At 48.5% G+C, this 15,363-nt stretch overlaps 1 protein-coding gene across 2 annotated transcripts in view; it reads left to right on the forward strand.

The window, feature by feature from the left end:
* Positions 1 to 15,363, forward strand: part of Dop1b (DOP1 leucine zipper like protein B) — a 95,818-nt gene that overhangs the window by 63,299 nt on the left and 17,156 nt on the right. For both annotated transcript variants that reach the window (XR_006148541.1, XM_042687218.1), the window contains exons 17-26: positions 837 to 937; positions 1,780 to 1,970; positions 5,019 to 6,648; positions 7,066 to 7,177; positions 7,775 to 7,963; positions 9,307 to 9,429; positions 11,271 to 11,405; positions 12,554 to 12,609; positions 13,454 to 13,558; positions 13,658 to 13,724. Coding sequence is in view for 1 of the 2 variants with exons in the window: in XM_042687218.1 (XP_042543152.1) it covers positions 837 to 937; positions 1,780 to 1,970; positions 5,019 to 6,648; positions 7,066 to 7,177; positions 7,775 to 7,963; positions 9,307 to 9,429; positions 11,271 to 11,405; positions 12,554 to 12,609; positions 13,454 to 13,558; positions 13,658 to 13,724 (2,709 nt within the window). In the remaining variant the exon portion in view is untranslated. The remainder of the gene's footprint in view (positions 1 to 836; positions 938 to 1,779; positions 1,971 to 5,018; positions 6,649 to 7,065; positions 7,178 to 7,774; positions 7,964 to 9,306; positions 9,430 to 11,270; positions 11,406 to 12,553; positions 12,610 to 13,453; positions 13,559 to 13,657; positions 13,725 to 15,363) is intronic.

Here is a 15,363-nt window from a genome sequence, read left to right on the forward strand (position 1 = left end):
CTCCTTCAGTGAAAAAGCTCAGGGACTGCACCCAAGCCCCACAACTGACAAAAGAAAAAAAGCTGTACTGAGAGTTTGCGAGGCACTGGCAGCTCACACCTGTAATCCTAGCTACTCAGGAAGCTGAGATTTGTGGACCCTGGTTTGAAGCCAGCCTGGACAGGAATGTCTATGAGACACTTATCTCTAATAAAGCACTCAGAAAAAGCCAGAAGTGTTGCTGTGGTTCAAGTGGTAGAGCACTAGCCCTGAGCAAAAGAATCTCAAGGACAATGCCCAGACCCTAGGTTCAAGTCCCAGGACTAGCACCAAAAAAAAAATTACTGGAGCTGGGAAGGTGGCTCAGTGGTAGAGTGCTTGTCTTGCATGCATGAGGCTCTAGGTTTGATTCCTTAGCACCACATAAACAGAAAAGGCCGGATGTGGCACTGTGGCTCAAGTGGTAGAGTGCTCACCGTGAGCTGAAGAGCTGATAGCGCCCAGGCCCAGAGTTCAAGCCCCGCGACTGACTACAAGAAAATTATTTGATTGCCCCAGTGCAACCTTGTTTTTTCTGGTTATCGGCCTGGCACTTCCAAACAATGCTCTGCTTTTCCTTAGACCACATTCCTCTGGTGACCTGAACACAGACCAAAGCTGAGTCTTTATTGTGCCCTTCACTGTCAGAAAGAGTGACAGTGCTGGGTTTTCCCTTTCCTGCTGAAAAGTCCCACCAGATAAATACTGCACCTGGCTATGGTGCTGACAGCATGTATTTGTTATTTAAATGGGCTCACTGTGACTGAACACAGCATTGGGAAACCTGATTTCTCACACTTGTGCATTTCCTAATCAAGGGAACAAGGTTGGAGGCCCTGTTTCGGTTTTCCGTGATCTGGCACCTGACGAGGGAGATACAAGGCAGCCGAGTCACCTCCCACAATCGCTCCTTCGATCGGTGAGCTCCTTCTCATTGGATCCCAGGAGTTCCTGGTCCGTGTAGGAGGCTGGGTCACGTAAGCATGACCTCTACCCCCATATATGACCTTCCATTGCAAAAGCGCACCCATGGCATTCTAAATAAGTTAGGCCCGAAGCCTGGGAGGACACATTAGGAATGGTCTTAATTTGGTGGGGAGTGAAAATGCTCGCAGGCTTTGGATCAGCCGTGGAGCTCTTTTATCGTCTTTGATGAAATGACTGTAGCGGGAGAGGCAGATGCGTGCAGGACTGTGGAGGGAAGGGCGGAAGCCCCACACCTCCACGGTGGCTGACGGCATGGTGGCGTACACTTGCTCAGCAGCAGCACATGCCTGAGATGGGAGTTTATTGTAGAAACATTCTATTCTGCTTTGTTGATTTCACGTAGTGCACATTCTCTCAAACCAGCTATGAGGTCAGGCACCACAGTCTAAGAGAGATTCAGGGCCGTCCCCCAGCGTGGAGCCCAGGCGATTCACAGAGAAGTCAGATTTTTTTGTTCCTCCACAAATTATAACAAGAAACCAAGGTTGAGACCCTCCTGTCCTCCTGTGCTTGTATTTGGAAGCCCAACGTGGTGATGCATTCTCTCTCTCTCTCTCTCTCTCTCTCTCTCTTCCTCTCTCGCCCCTCTCCCTTTCTCTTTCTCCTCACTCATACACACACACACACACACACACACACACACACACACACACACACACACACACACACACACACACACACACACGAATCTGCATTTCCCTGGTGTCTGTTGGCCACCATGCCTGGTACACAGGACTGGCAGAGCTGGACTCAGTGGTGTCTTTCCGCACACAGGTCCTTGTTTGTCGTCTTGGACAGCCTGGCCTGCACGGACGGTGCCATCAGTGCTGCAGCCCAGTGCTGGCTGGTGCGTGCACTCTCCCTTGGGGACGTGGCACGCATCCTTGAACCTGTGCTGCTGCTGCTGCTCCAGCCCAAAACCCAGAGGACTTCCATCCACTGCCTGAAACAGGAGAACTCAGCTGGTGAGCTGTGACTCAGGGTCCCCTGCACGGAAGGGAGGCCCTCCACTGCCCCGGCCACAGTTCAGGGATTAGCCCCACTTGGCAGTCCTGCTAGATTCAGATGGCTTGAAAATGCCTTGTCAGCTATGAGTACTGTGAAATTTTAAGCAATCGGAATTAGCAGTCAGAACTGCTTGTTAGGGGCTGGGAAGATGGCTCAGTGGTAGAGCGCTTGCCTTGCATGCTCGAGGCCCTGGGTTCGATTCCTCAGCACCACATAAGCAAAAGAAAAAAAGCCGGAAGTGGCGCTGTGGCTCAAGTGGTAGAGCGCTAGCCTTGAGCTGAAGAGCTGAGGGACAGCACCCAGGCCCAGAGTTCAGGCCCCACTACTGGACCAAAAAAACCCCAAAAAACAAAAAACTGCTTGTTAGTGGATTGTTGTTTTCACTAAAAACACCAGAAGAGTTTTGTTCCAAAAGAAGGAAAATTTGAAATGTGTTTATTATTAACGATGGCCACCATACTGTGCAGTAGATCACTAAAACGGAATCCTCCCATCCAACTAAATCTTCCTGCCTTTGGCTTCTGTCCTTCTTCCCTCTGCTTCCCCCTTATTCTATTCTCTACTTCGGTGAGAGTAGGTTTTACCCATCCTCACTACTAGAAAATGGTGAGAGGCGATATGTTCGTTTGATTTAATAATTTAATGGGGCTGGGAAGGTGGCTCAGTGGTAGAGCGCTTGCCTTGCATGCATGAGGCCCTGGGTTTGATTCCTCAGCACCACATAAGCAAAAAGAAAAAAGCCAGAAGTGGCACTGTGGCTCAAGTGGTAGAGCACTAGCCTTGAGCTAAAGAGCTGAGGGACAGCGCCCAGGCCCAGAGTTCAGGCCCCACGACCGGACCCCAAAAAAAAAAAATCTTAAAAAAAAATAATTTCATATATACATTTTCTTTCGTGGTACTGGGGTTTAAACTCAGGCCCTCAAGCTTGACAGTCTCTCTACCACTTGATTCATACCTCTAGTTCTTTATGTTTCATAATTTTTTGAATAGGGTCTTTTTCCTGGGATAGCCTGGACCATGATCCTCCTATATATACTTTACAAATAACTAGTAACAATTGCATGCCACCATGCACGGCTTTTTGTTGATTGAATTGGTGTCTTTAAGACATTTTGTCTAGACTAGGACTGAATTGCTAATCTCAACCTTGGAGTGGCTATGATTATAGATATTAGCCACCACACTTAGCTCATAATATATCCACATTAAAAACAATACATTGTACTCCAGAAAAGTATGATTTGTTGACTAATTATTTTTTGGGGAGGAGGGTCCGGTCATGGGGCCTGAACTCTGGGCCTGAGCCACCCCTCAGCTCTTTAGCTCAAGGCTAGCTTCTACCACTTGAGCCACAGCGCCACTTCTAGCTTTTTTTTTTAATTTTTGCTTATGTGAGGCTGAGGAATCGAACCCAGGGCCTCAGGTATGCAAGGCAAGCGCTCTACCACTGAGCCACCTTCTCAGCCCTTGACTAATTATTTTTAATCAATCATGTTTGAATAAAAATAAGGATTCTTAGCCAGGGCTAAGGGCTGAGGGCTCAACCTGTAACCCTAAATACTCAGAAGGCTGAGATTTAGAGGAACATGGTTTGAAACTAGCCCAGGCAGAAAAGTCCATCTCCAAAAGTCTTATCTCCAATTAACCGGCAAAATATTGGAACCAGAGACATGGTTCAAGTGTAAAAGTGTCAGCCGTGAGCAGGAAAAGCCGAGAGGCTCTGAGTTCTAGCCCCAGTACCCACACAAAACAAAACAAGTGTGGCTTTTTTTTTTTCATGGCAGCTACATTTTTTTTTTTTTTATCGGTTGTGGGGCTTGAACTCTGGGCCTGGGCGCTGTCCCTCAGCTCTTCAGCTCAAGGCGAGCGCTCTACCACTTGAGCTACATCGCCACTTCCGGTTTTCTGGTGGTTTATTGGAGATAGGAGTCTCACGGTCTCTCCTGCCCGGGCTGGCTTTGAACCGCGATCCTCAGATCTCAGCCTCCTGAGTAGCTAGGATTACAGGCGTGAGCCACCAGCGCCCGGCTTGTAGAACCCTTCTAATAGGAGAAGATATTCTTGCTCTGCCATTTTCTTTCTCTGTAAGGAATCAAGAAATGTACTACCTACCCCTTCCTCTTCCTACCATCCCGTAGCAATCTATTTGTAAAATGTTAAACTATTAACCTCAAGCAGGCCATTATTTCTAATATCTTATTCATCTTTCCCTTCATTTTATGAACTCTTGCTCGAGGTTTACGGCATTTATTTGTTAAAAGCTACCAATAGATAGCATTTGGAAATACCAAAGATTTTTGCCTTTCACTAAAGAGAGCTGAGTATTTAAGAGGGCTGTGTATGTTCTGGCTACAGAAGTGTCAATGTGCCTCTTTTCAAAAGTGGGTTAATGAGGAAGTAGAAGCGCAGATGGAAGTCTGTGGTAGCGCCACCTGCAGGTTAGACAGACACTGTCCCAGTCCACACTACTGTGCTTCCGCTCTTCCCTGTACTCAGTGAGTCCTGCACACTGATCTTATCAGCACGAAGGAACACGCGGTTAAGCACCCGAGCAGGAGTCTGCCAAGTGCGTGGACCTAACGTATTCACTGCAGTCCTCTTCTTTGATCTTCAGTTCACTCAGTAGTTTGTCTTCACACACAGCATTTCAACGAAGACCCCTTATCTTAGCACTATGAGACCTTTTACCGGCATTTCTGTGGGATACCTTTCTAGAAAGGGAATTCTTGGAACAACATCACAAATATTTTTTAATTGCTGCCCATAAAAATGTGGTGATAACTTAGCATTTCTGTGAGAACGTGACTGAATCGCCCCATCCTTTGAGCATTCTAAAACACAGACTCATTTTCCTATGTCTCCCCCTTCTGTTCTCATGGAACTAGGCTGGTTGGATTTGTGGGGGAATTGTACTAATACTGATTGTTCTGTCTGGCTTCAAGACAGCACATTCATCATTGCTAGCCTCTCTGTTCTAAAGTCATTTGTCACGTTGTGCTTTCCAGAGGACTTGCATCGTTGGTTTAACCGGAAGAAGCCTCCTTATAAAGAGGCTTCCTGGGTGTCTGAGCTCCAGGAAAGTGGTTCTGAAGAGCCCCTCCCTCTAAGCCAGCTCACCACAGTGGATCGAGAAGCCATTTGGGCCGAAGTGGAGAATGAACCAGAGAAATGCCTGCCAAGAAGCGAGCTGAGTGAGGAAGACCTGCCCTACTATGTGGACCTTCCCGACAGGACAGCCTCGGGCACCGCGGACAGCAGCGATCACACCGAGTCTGCAGATACCAGCTCTGTCCACACCGACAGCGAGAACACGTCCACCTTCTCCTCCCCCTCCCACGACCCACAGGAACTGAGCCACGAGGAGAACTGCTGCGCTCCCCTCCCCATGGGGGGCAGAGCGTACCCCAAGCGCTTGGCCTTGCTGGCAGCCTCCCAGTCAGAAAACTTCAAGTCCAGTGCCAAGTTGGGCCTGGTGAGGGTGGACTCGGACAAGACACAGGCCTCGGAGTCTTTCTCGAGTGACGAGGAGGCAGACTTGGAGCTCCAGGCCCTCACCACATCTCGGCTGCTGAAGCAGCAGAAGGAGAGGCAGGAGACCCTCGAGGCCTTGTTCAAGCACATCCTGCTCTACCTGCAGCCCTACGACTCCCGGCGGGTTCTGTACGCCTTCTCCGTGCTGGAGGCCGTGCTGAAGACCAACCCGAAGGAGTTCATCGAGGCTGTGTCCAGAACCAGCATGGACACCAGCTCCACCGCACATCTCAATCTCATCTCCAACCTTCTCGCGCGCCACCAGGAGGCCCTTGTGGGGCAGAGTTTCTATGGGAAGCTCCAGACCCAGGCCCCTAACGTGTGCCCCCACTCCCTACTGATCGAGCTCCTCACCTACCTCTGCCTGAGCTTCCTGCGCTCCTACTACCCTTGCTACTTAAAGGTGTGCCACCGAGACATCCTCGGGAACCGGGACGTGCAGGTGAAGAGCGTGGAGGTTCTCATTCGAATCATGACACAGCTGGTGTCGGTGGCCAAGTCCGCCGAGGGGAAGAACGTGGACTTCATCCATAGCCTACTGCAGAGGTGCAAGGTGCAGGAGTTCATCCTGCTCTCCCTCTCGGCGTCCATGTACACAAGCCAGAAGCGCTACGGCCTGGCCGTGGCAGACCGCGGCCGCACCCTGCTGGAGGACAGTCTGTTTGAAGAGAGCCTTATCAACCTGGGGCAGGACCAGATCTGGAGTGAACACCCACTGCAGATTGAGCTGCTCAAGCTCCTGCAGGCACTCATTGTCTTGGAGCACCACCTGGGCCAGGTCCAGGAGGAGGCCGAAAGCCAGCCCGCCCTATCCCGGGAATGGCGGAAGGCCCTTAACTTCCAGCAAGCCATCAGCGCCATGCAGTACGTGCAGCCCCACCCTCTCACTTCCCAGGGCCTTCTGGTTTCTGCAGTGGTGAGAGGCCTGCAGCCGGCCTATGGCTATGGCATGCACCCCGCCTGGGTGAGCCTGGTCACCCATTCCTTGCCATACTTTGGAAAGTCTCTGGGCTGGACCGTGACACCCTTTGTGGTCCAGATTTGCAAAAACCTGGACGAGCTGGTCAAGCAGTATGAATGTGAGTCTGTGAAGCTGTCCATCAGGTATGTAGAAGGCTTGGCGGCAGCGCAATACTTCCATGACAGTGTTTGCTGGGCCTAGGTATCAATTGGAGGACAACTCAGCCTACTCAGAAGCCTGGCTGCTATTGTCATTACACACACACACACTCAGGCTAGTCAGGGTTTCTGTGTGAGTACGTCTCTCTACAAGTCAGTTGGTTCTGCCAAACAGAGATAAACATTAAGCAGAATCACCTCCTCTGCAACTCGCAAACATCTTAAACCATTTTTCCAAAGTGACTGTGACCATAAAATAGAACCAGTCATTCTCACGCTGTTTCATTAGGAGAGTCCAAGTTCACATACAATAGGGTTTTCGATGTTTGCATGTCAGATTATAACTTTGATGGTTCCATTCTCTAAAATTCTCTAAATCAGTCTCTCATTTCTTCTTTAAAGCTCAACCTCAAAGAAGGAAAACATTTCTCCAGATTATCCACTTACTCTTCTAGAGGGTCTAACAACCATCAGTCATTTCTGTCTTTTGGAACAACCCAACCAAACCAAAAAGGTACTTTCATTTATTTTTTTCCTGTGCTCAGGGTAATTGGCATATAATGTGTGTCTTTATTGGGTTACGACTGTTTCAGAGGAATATCATGATGTAATAATGTATTTACGTGAGTTGTGCAGATGTGTAGTTAAGGCACACACATTTGGTTTTGATCTAGCGCTCCTCACTCTGGGCTTCAGCCCTTGCCGCTTGTTTTGTCAGAAACGACATAATAGAAATGTAAAGGCTCTTGTTTGATGTTAGGCTTCTGCTCATTTTCTTACTGTTGTACTTGCTGGCATGGTGCTTGTTAAATCTGCATTGGGAGTCATCATCGATGTTATGCAGTACAAGGGCTGGGATTAAATCTTAGAATACACCCACTGCTTTGAGTGGATCATTGAAAGAGTTTGTAATCTAGAGAGTTCCCTCCCAGCTGTCTGTCTTTGAAAGAAAGCCAAGATTGAAACAGACAGAAGTGGGTATTACTTCCAGACAGCACTGGCATGACTCGCTGGAGAGACTGTCGCCCACCCGAGCCCCCGCAGCACCCACCGCCTTCCTGAAGAAAAGCTCTGGTGATGCCAAGTCTCACTTGTCCATTTCAACTTTCAGGCTACTGCTGCAAGTGACCCTATCAGCATGAGAAATGCCAAGAATGCCATTTTAGAAGAGCTTCCTCGAATTGTAAATACCATGGCCCTTCTCTGGAATGTTCTCAGAAAGGAGGAGACTCAGAAGAGACCTGTGGATCTCCTGGGAACCACAAAAGGATCTTCTTCTGTTTACTTTAAAACCACCAAGGTGAGAGACCTTTCTCCTTGTGGCTCAGGCATTTGGATGGTGTGATACATAGGTGGCTTCCAGAATGTTCTTGCAGTGCCAAAGGGTCTCTGAAGGAGTTGCATAGCAGTTCAAGCCTGCTGGGAAAAGTTCAGAAAAAGCCTTTGTACTCAGCCTGTCTGGGCCTCCATTTCCTCACCTGTAAGATAGGCTGTTGCTAGTCTTCCACGTATGGACCAGTGGAGATGAATTATGGTGTTGGTGGGTACTTACTGAGTTCCTGACTCTTAGCCCTTCCACAGTGGTGGAGCGGGACCCAAGGAGGCATTCTGGTAGAATGGCAGGGACAGCTCTATGCTAGGTTCACTTTGCCTGTGGTAGTCTAAGCATGGGTAATGAGGACTGGTTCTCATTTTCGGTATGCATTTTCTCACCGTGTTCCTGTGCCTGCTGTGTGCACCAGGCCCTGTACCTCTGTCTGTGCACAAGGAATCCTGCCTTCCTGGTAGAGGCCAGCAGTGGGGGGGGGGGGGAGGGAGAGAGAGAGAAGTTCTTCAAGGAAAGGCAAATGCTCTGACCTTGTCTGGGGCTGTGGGAGGAGAGAGATCCTGAGGCTGATCCTGAGGCAGACTGGCCTGCTGAGACCCCAGGTTCGCTGGAGTGGGCACATTTAACCAGCTGGGAAGGCAGCCGGCTTCACCAACTAGGGTCGTAGCAGCTTTCAGAACCTGGAAAAGCCTGTGAGACTCCAGAGGCAGGGTGACAGAATAAGGAGCTCCATCTGGGGTGAGGTCGCAGGTTTACTTTAAGTTGACTAAGTAATGAGTAGCAAAACGGTACTTAATGTAATGAACCTAAGCCCGCCCCTGGCTGCAGGAGGCCAGGCTAAGGCTCAGCTGCGTGGGTCCCCTCTTACCACCTCTGCCAAGTCTGTGTGGCTTTTCAAGACCCCACCCCGGGCTGGGGCATGAGAGTTTGCCTGGCATGCACCAGACCCTATGTTCCATCCCCAGCTGTCTAGAAAAAAAAAAAAAAAGCCCAGCCCCATCCCACTCACAGGTGGGGTGGGGAGGGGGAGGTATCCATCATCTCCTGGGACTCCTGCTCAGCTTGGCTAGCCACATCCCTGCACGTCACAATGCGCTCCCTTTGGCATGACAGCAGACGCCATCTCCCATCCAGTCCCTTTAATGGCGACTCCTGTCCCTCCTCTTTCCACCCAGCTGTGAAGCCTGCTGTTTGAATACTGACACCATAGATCCTTGCGCTCAGTACCTACCATAGGTGGTAGCTAAATGTGGATTCCATGAGAGCTCTGATATTATTTATTCTGCAACAGATCTTTTTTTTTTTCTACTTTCTAGACCATAAGACAAAAGATTTTGGACTTCCTAAACCCCTTGACAGCCCATCTCGGGGTCCAGCTGATAGCCGCAGTTGCAGCGGTGTGGAGCAGGAAGAGAGCTCAGCGCCACAGCAAGATGAAGGTAAACTCACTTTGGCTTACAAACAAACAAGCAAAAAACCAGAGAGCCCTGGAAACTCAGGTGACACAGGGGCCAGTGTAGGGACCGCTGTGTTGGGAAACAGCAGGAATCGTGGGTTTGGTGCACAGAGAGGAGCCCACCTCTGCCTTCCATTTGTTAGTTTTTCTAATGGATATAATTCTCTTCTTTTTGCCTCTTTTCATCTAACATGCCTGCACTCTTGCAGAGAACATTGTCTATTATAAAGAATTAAGAAACGTCTGAGTGAAGTAGCTTAAGCCTAGAATCCTAACTACTCAAGAGGCAAAATTGGGAGGTCAGAGGTTCAAGGTCAGCCCAGGCAAGAAGTTTGTCAGAATTCATCTCAGCCAATGATTTGGCATGGTCGTACACGCCCAGTGACACAAAACACAAATAGGAAGGTCACAGTTAAGCTAGCTCAGGCATAAATCAAGACCTTCTCTCAAAAATAATCAATGCACACCAGGTACCGGTGGCTCACACTTGTAATCCTTGCTACTCAGAAGGCTGAGATCTAAGGATTGCAGTGCAAAGCCAGCCCAGGCAGGAAAGCTCAGGGATGATGCTCATGCCCTGAGTTCAGGTCCCAGAACTGGCACGAAACAAAAAAAACAATGCAAAAAGGGAAAGAAGGATGGTTCAAGTGCTATAGAGCCTGCCTAGCAAATGCAAAGCCCAGCGTTCAACCTTAGTACCACCAAAAACAAAACAAAAACACATCTTAAAGTGCTGTGACCATCTCACCCAGCCAAAGAAGCAATCCACTGTCCTCCCATTCCTTGGTTCCACTTACGCTTCTCTAATGTAGGACAGTACTACTTGTCCCTGATTATAATAAGGAATGAACGATTCTTCTTAGTGAATGAATGATGACTTCGCCCTGGATTTGCTCCATTCATTGTTGTCCCAGTGGTCTATCAGGATGTCCTCTAGCACTTAGTTTACTTACGGCTGCAGAGCCAACACGCTTTGCATTATTCCACCAGGGTGGGGAGGGGGTGCCTCCTCCTGGGTGACCCCAGTGCCCCATCCTCCATGGCCAAGATGGGCTGCCGCTGTCTGAGAAGCGCGAGCAGTGGGGCCCCTATCACCTTTCCTCACATGGCAAGATGCTCTCCCAGCAGTAAACCTGATACTAGCTGGGTTTGTTTGTTTTCCCCAAGTTCTTGTACTATGATATGTAGACCTCTGTGGGCAAAAGTGTGCTCTTCCTGCCAGAGCCTGCCAGCCTGAACTTGATCTGCCTGGAGTGTTCCCTCCTGTCTTCATGCTTTCAGTTTCGTTTCTTCGTTCCAGCTCCTTCAAGCGCAGTGTATCTGTTTCTAAAATACTTTTTACTCGTATGTACCATCACTATTGCCCGTAGCCCCTACATCTTGTCTTCCTGATTTATAGCACATACTGAAGGCTTTCCTTGCTCTAAACCCACCAAAGCATATTCCTTTTCCCAGCTCAGTAGAAAATATTGGTTTCAAAAATGTGTGTGTATGTGTGTGAGAGAGAGAGACAGAGACAAAGAAAGACAGAGCAGGATGCTGGTGATTCACACTTGTAATCCTAGCTACTCAGGATGCTAAGATCTTGAGGAGCATGGCTGGTTTGAAGTTAGCCCAGGAAGAAAAGTTCATCTCCAAAAGTCTAATCTCCAGTAAACCAGCAAAATGTTGGAACCCGAGGCATGGTTCAAAGAAAAACCAAGTGCAAGGTAGAGGTTTCAACGATCAAAGCCAACTACTTCTTTCTCTGAGAAGAGCTACGTGGAACGCTTCTGTTTTTATTTCCTCTGTGCCAGCCTTCGAGGAGTTACTTTTTCTTGGCAGATAGTCCCGGTGGCCAGCATGTCCCAGCTCACCCTGGTTGACTTGATCTGTGCACTCAGCACCCTGCAGACAGACACAGTGCTGCATCTGGTGAAGGAGGTGGTGAAGAGGCCACCGCAAATCAAAGGGGATGAGGTGAGCCTTGGGAATCTCTTGCTAATGCTCCTCTCTGCACATTGTGTCCAGGAGGGAAGAGCAGCGGGCGGGAGCAGGAGGGACTTCCTGGCATGTGTTATTCCTGGGCTGGTTGCTCCAGTGCTGCTGTTTGAAGCAGTAGCCACACCTGAGGTCAGATCCCACTGCCCTGACTCCCAACTGCCTGGTGTTCCAGTTTGTTGTTAGCACCTTCTGTGCACCTCCTGGAATGGCATTTAGAAAGAGGAAACGCACCTGTCTCGAAGGACTTAAAGGTGTCAAGTAAACCCAGCCAGCCTCTGCCCAAGGTGGTACTGGCAGATGTGAATCATGGCGGCCACAGTGGGGAAGGAGCTGGGCTCAATTCTGACCTGTGCAGAAGGATTAGAGGGAGAAGGAGGGGCAAGGAGCTGGGGAGAGAGGGCACTCAGAGAAAAGCAGGTGTGTGCAAGGAGTGGGGTCACTGTGATTGGGCTGTCCGGGCCATCTGCTGCTTCCCACCCTCCTGTGGAGGCCAGGAGACTGAGGCTGGTCTTTCTTGGTGATTATACATCCAAGAATGGTCCCTTGGTCGAGAGAGACATTTCCTGAGTTGCAGAAGACACACATTGAAAGGGCCAAGGGGACATTGATAGTTTCAAGCTTTTTATAAACAAAGGCTGCCGGGGCTGGGAAGGTGGCTCAGTGGTAGAGCACTTGCCTTGCATGCATGAGGCCCTGGGTTCGATTCCTCAGCACCACATAAGAAAAAAGCTGAGGGGCTGGGAAGGTAGCTCAGTGGTAGAGCGCTTGCCTTGCATGCATGGGGCCCTGGGTTCGATTCCCCAGCACCACATAAGCAAAAAGAAAAAAAGAAAAGAAAAAAGCCAGAAGTGGCGCTGTGGCTCAAGTGGTAGAGCGCTAGCCATGAGCTGAAGAGCTGAGGGACAGCACCCAGGCCCAGAGTTCAGGCCCCACGACCAGACACCCCCCCCCCTCCCAAAAAAAAATGCTGTCAGCAAGGGAGGGAAGGTGCTTATGGTCGGGTATTGGGGTATTGGCTTAGACCTTTGATTTGATAGGTACTTGACATTGCCTTTTGTGTTGAAATTGTTTGATAGTCTCACTGCCTACCAGTGTGGAGTAATGGATTTTGCTTTATTTTTCAGAAATCTCCCCTAGTGGATATCCCTGTGTTGCAGTTTTGCTATGCTTTCATCCAGAGGTAACGTAGTCCCGTCACGAGCCCTCCGGGATTGTACATGCCATTGTTGTGACCATGAATTAATTAATCAACATCTGGTTTTCTTTCTTTTGGGGGGGGATGGGGGAATGCTACTTAAATTCATGGTCTCCCACATACTAAACAGTGCTCTACCACTTGTGCCACTCCTTGTGCGGTCCCCTTTTACATTAGTTATTTTGAGATAGGGTGTTGCTTACGTCCAGACCAGCCTGTGCTGCACTTCTCCTATTTGTTTCCTTCGTCACTGGGATGACAGGCATGTATCACTGTGCCCCCAACCATGGGTTGAGATTGAATCTTGAGAACTTTGATGCCTGGATTGGTTTCAAACCATAATCCCCAATCTTTGCTTCCCAAGTAGTTAGGATTATAGACATCCAAGTGCTTGCCCAAATACCAGAGTTGAGCTTGTGTCTACTGTGATAAAACAAACAGAAAGCAAAGCAAGTACCAGGCCAGTGAAACTGTTTTCCCCAGGGGACTGTTTGAGATTAGAAACCAGCAGGGGGGAGGCAGACAAGGGTGTGGAGGGGTGAATGTGATCCAGGACGTCATACACAGGCATGAGAATAGACTACTGAAATCCTTCACAGAAGGATTAGAGGTTGTGAAGAGCCATAACAGTAGTGAGTTCCGTCCGAGTTCATCATATGTGTGTTTGGAAAGATCACAATAAAATCTCTTTGTACAGTTAATTTGCACTAACAAAAATGAGTTTCCTCCCCTGTGTTCTAAACTTGTGGATCTAAAATTTGCTTAGGAAGTAAATATTCTACTTTCAGTTGTTCACAGTTGGTATTTTTTTTCTATTTTTTAAAAACAGACTTCCAGTTCTGGACTTGCAAGAGAACTTCTCTTCGCTGTTGGGAGTACTGAAGGAGTCTGCGCAGCTGAACCTTGCCCCACCGGGATATTTTCTGCTTCTCAGGTATCCTGTCACTGGCTTCACACAGAGGTTGTGCTTTCTGATGGGACGTGTTTTATTTCTGCAGCACTTTTTGATGGGAAGCTGATTGTCTCTCAACAGCATGCTGTACGACTTTATAACAAGAACCCCCACCCTGGAAAGCAAGAAGGATCAAAAAGACCTTCAGGTCTGTATGTGAACATACTTTTCCTACAGTGCCATCCATCTTTAAGGGATGTCACTGCTGATGATAAACCAGGGTACAGTCTCATCCTAGCTGTTGACAGGGGAGCGGGCAGTCTTGGGCAGTGTTTACTGAAGAAGGCTCTTGTGCCACGTTGGAGCCATACACGGTTTTCCTCACCATTCTCAGCGTGCAGACATCTGCTGCATAAATCTTTCTGTGTGACTTCCTTTTCTTACAAGCGACTCTTCAAACTGGGTGTCAGTGGCTTATACCTGTAAACCTAGCTGCTCAGGAGGCTGGGATCTGAGGATCATGGTTCAAAGCCAGCTGGGGCAGAAGAGTTCGTTCCCATGACACTCTTCTCTCCAATTAACTGTCCAAAAACTGGTAGTAGAGCTATGGCTCAAAGTAGTAGAATGCTAGCCTTGAGCAAAAGAGCTCAGGGGCAGAGCCCAGGTCCTGTTTTCCTGAAAACTGAACACCTCAAGACCACTAATCTGTATCCTCAGCCAGTTTCTGAATTTTATTTTCAGACTGGGTTTCACTAAGTTGCCCGGGCTGACATTGAACTTGCAAGCCTCCTGCCTCAATTTCCCAATTTAGAGATTTTTAGTGGACTTAATTTATGATTTAAGAATCAGGAAATAGCAAGGTGCCAGTGGCTCACGCCTGTAATCCTAGCTATTCAGCAGGCTGAGATCTGAGGATCACCGTTCAAAGCCAGCTTGGGCAGGAAAGTCTGAGAGATTCTTATCTCTAATAAACCACTCAGAAAACCAGAAGTGGCACTGTGGCTCAAGTGGTAGTGCTAACCTTGAGCTGAAGAGCTGAGGGACAGTACCCAGGCCCTGAGTTCAAGCCCCACAACCGGAGGGGAAAGAAAAAGAAGAATCAGGAAATAACTTCATTCCATACAATGGAATACGTGTTCTGGTTGGTTTTAGAGAAGGGCTAAAGAAAGCAGAACAAAGAACAGAAAGCAAAATTATTTCAATTACTTTCCCAGTAAGCCCTGGAACAGGAAAACAGGCCAGTTTAAAAAAAAAAAAAAAAAGCTTGTCGGGCACCAGTAGCTCACGCCTGTAATCCTAGCTACTCAGGAGGCTAAGATTTGAAACCAGCCTAGACAGGAAAGTCTATGAGACTCTTACCAAAGCAATAGAAAATAGGAAGTGGCACTGTGGCTAAAAATTAAAAAAAAAAAATTTGCAGGTTAATATCAGGTTTCTCTTTTGTCAGGATTAAAGCAGAAGAAACTTTATTATCATGCCAATTATAGAGGGCCTGGTTTGGAACTGAAGTGTTTAGGAAGGCCAGATAACCATTTAGCTTACAGCTGGTGTGGAACTGTTAGGGGAGCTCTCACCGTAAGACCTGGCTTTGAGACCAAAAGCTCACCTGCATTAAGAGAAAACACTTTGGATGGATGGATGGATCAGATGGATGGATGGATGGATGGATAGATGGATGGATATGTGGGTTGGTGGTTGGGTGGGTAGGTGGATGGATAGAAAATGAAAGTATACAACCAAAGACAGGAAACACATATGTGTAGATTTAGCTATGAGCCCCAAGAACTGGGAGGTAAATCTTCTCTTGGCTCCAGGAACCAGAGATTTAGGAAGTAGGCCATTTTCAC

The sequence above is a fragment of the Dipodomys spectabilis genome, unplaced genomic scaffold (genome assembly GCF_019054845.1).
Source record: "Dipodomys spectabilis isolate Male_0828 unplaced genomic scaffold, ASM1905484v1 ptg000107l, whole genome shotgun sequence".
NCBI classification, from domain to species: domain Eukaryota; kingdom Metazoa; phylum Chordata; class Mammalia; order Rodentia; family Heteromyidae; genus Dipodomys; species Dipodomys spectabilis.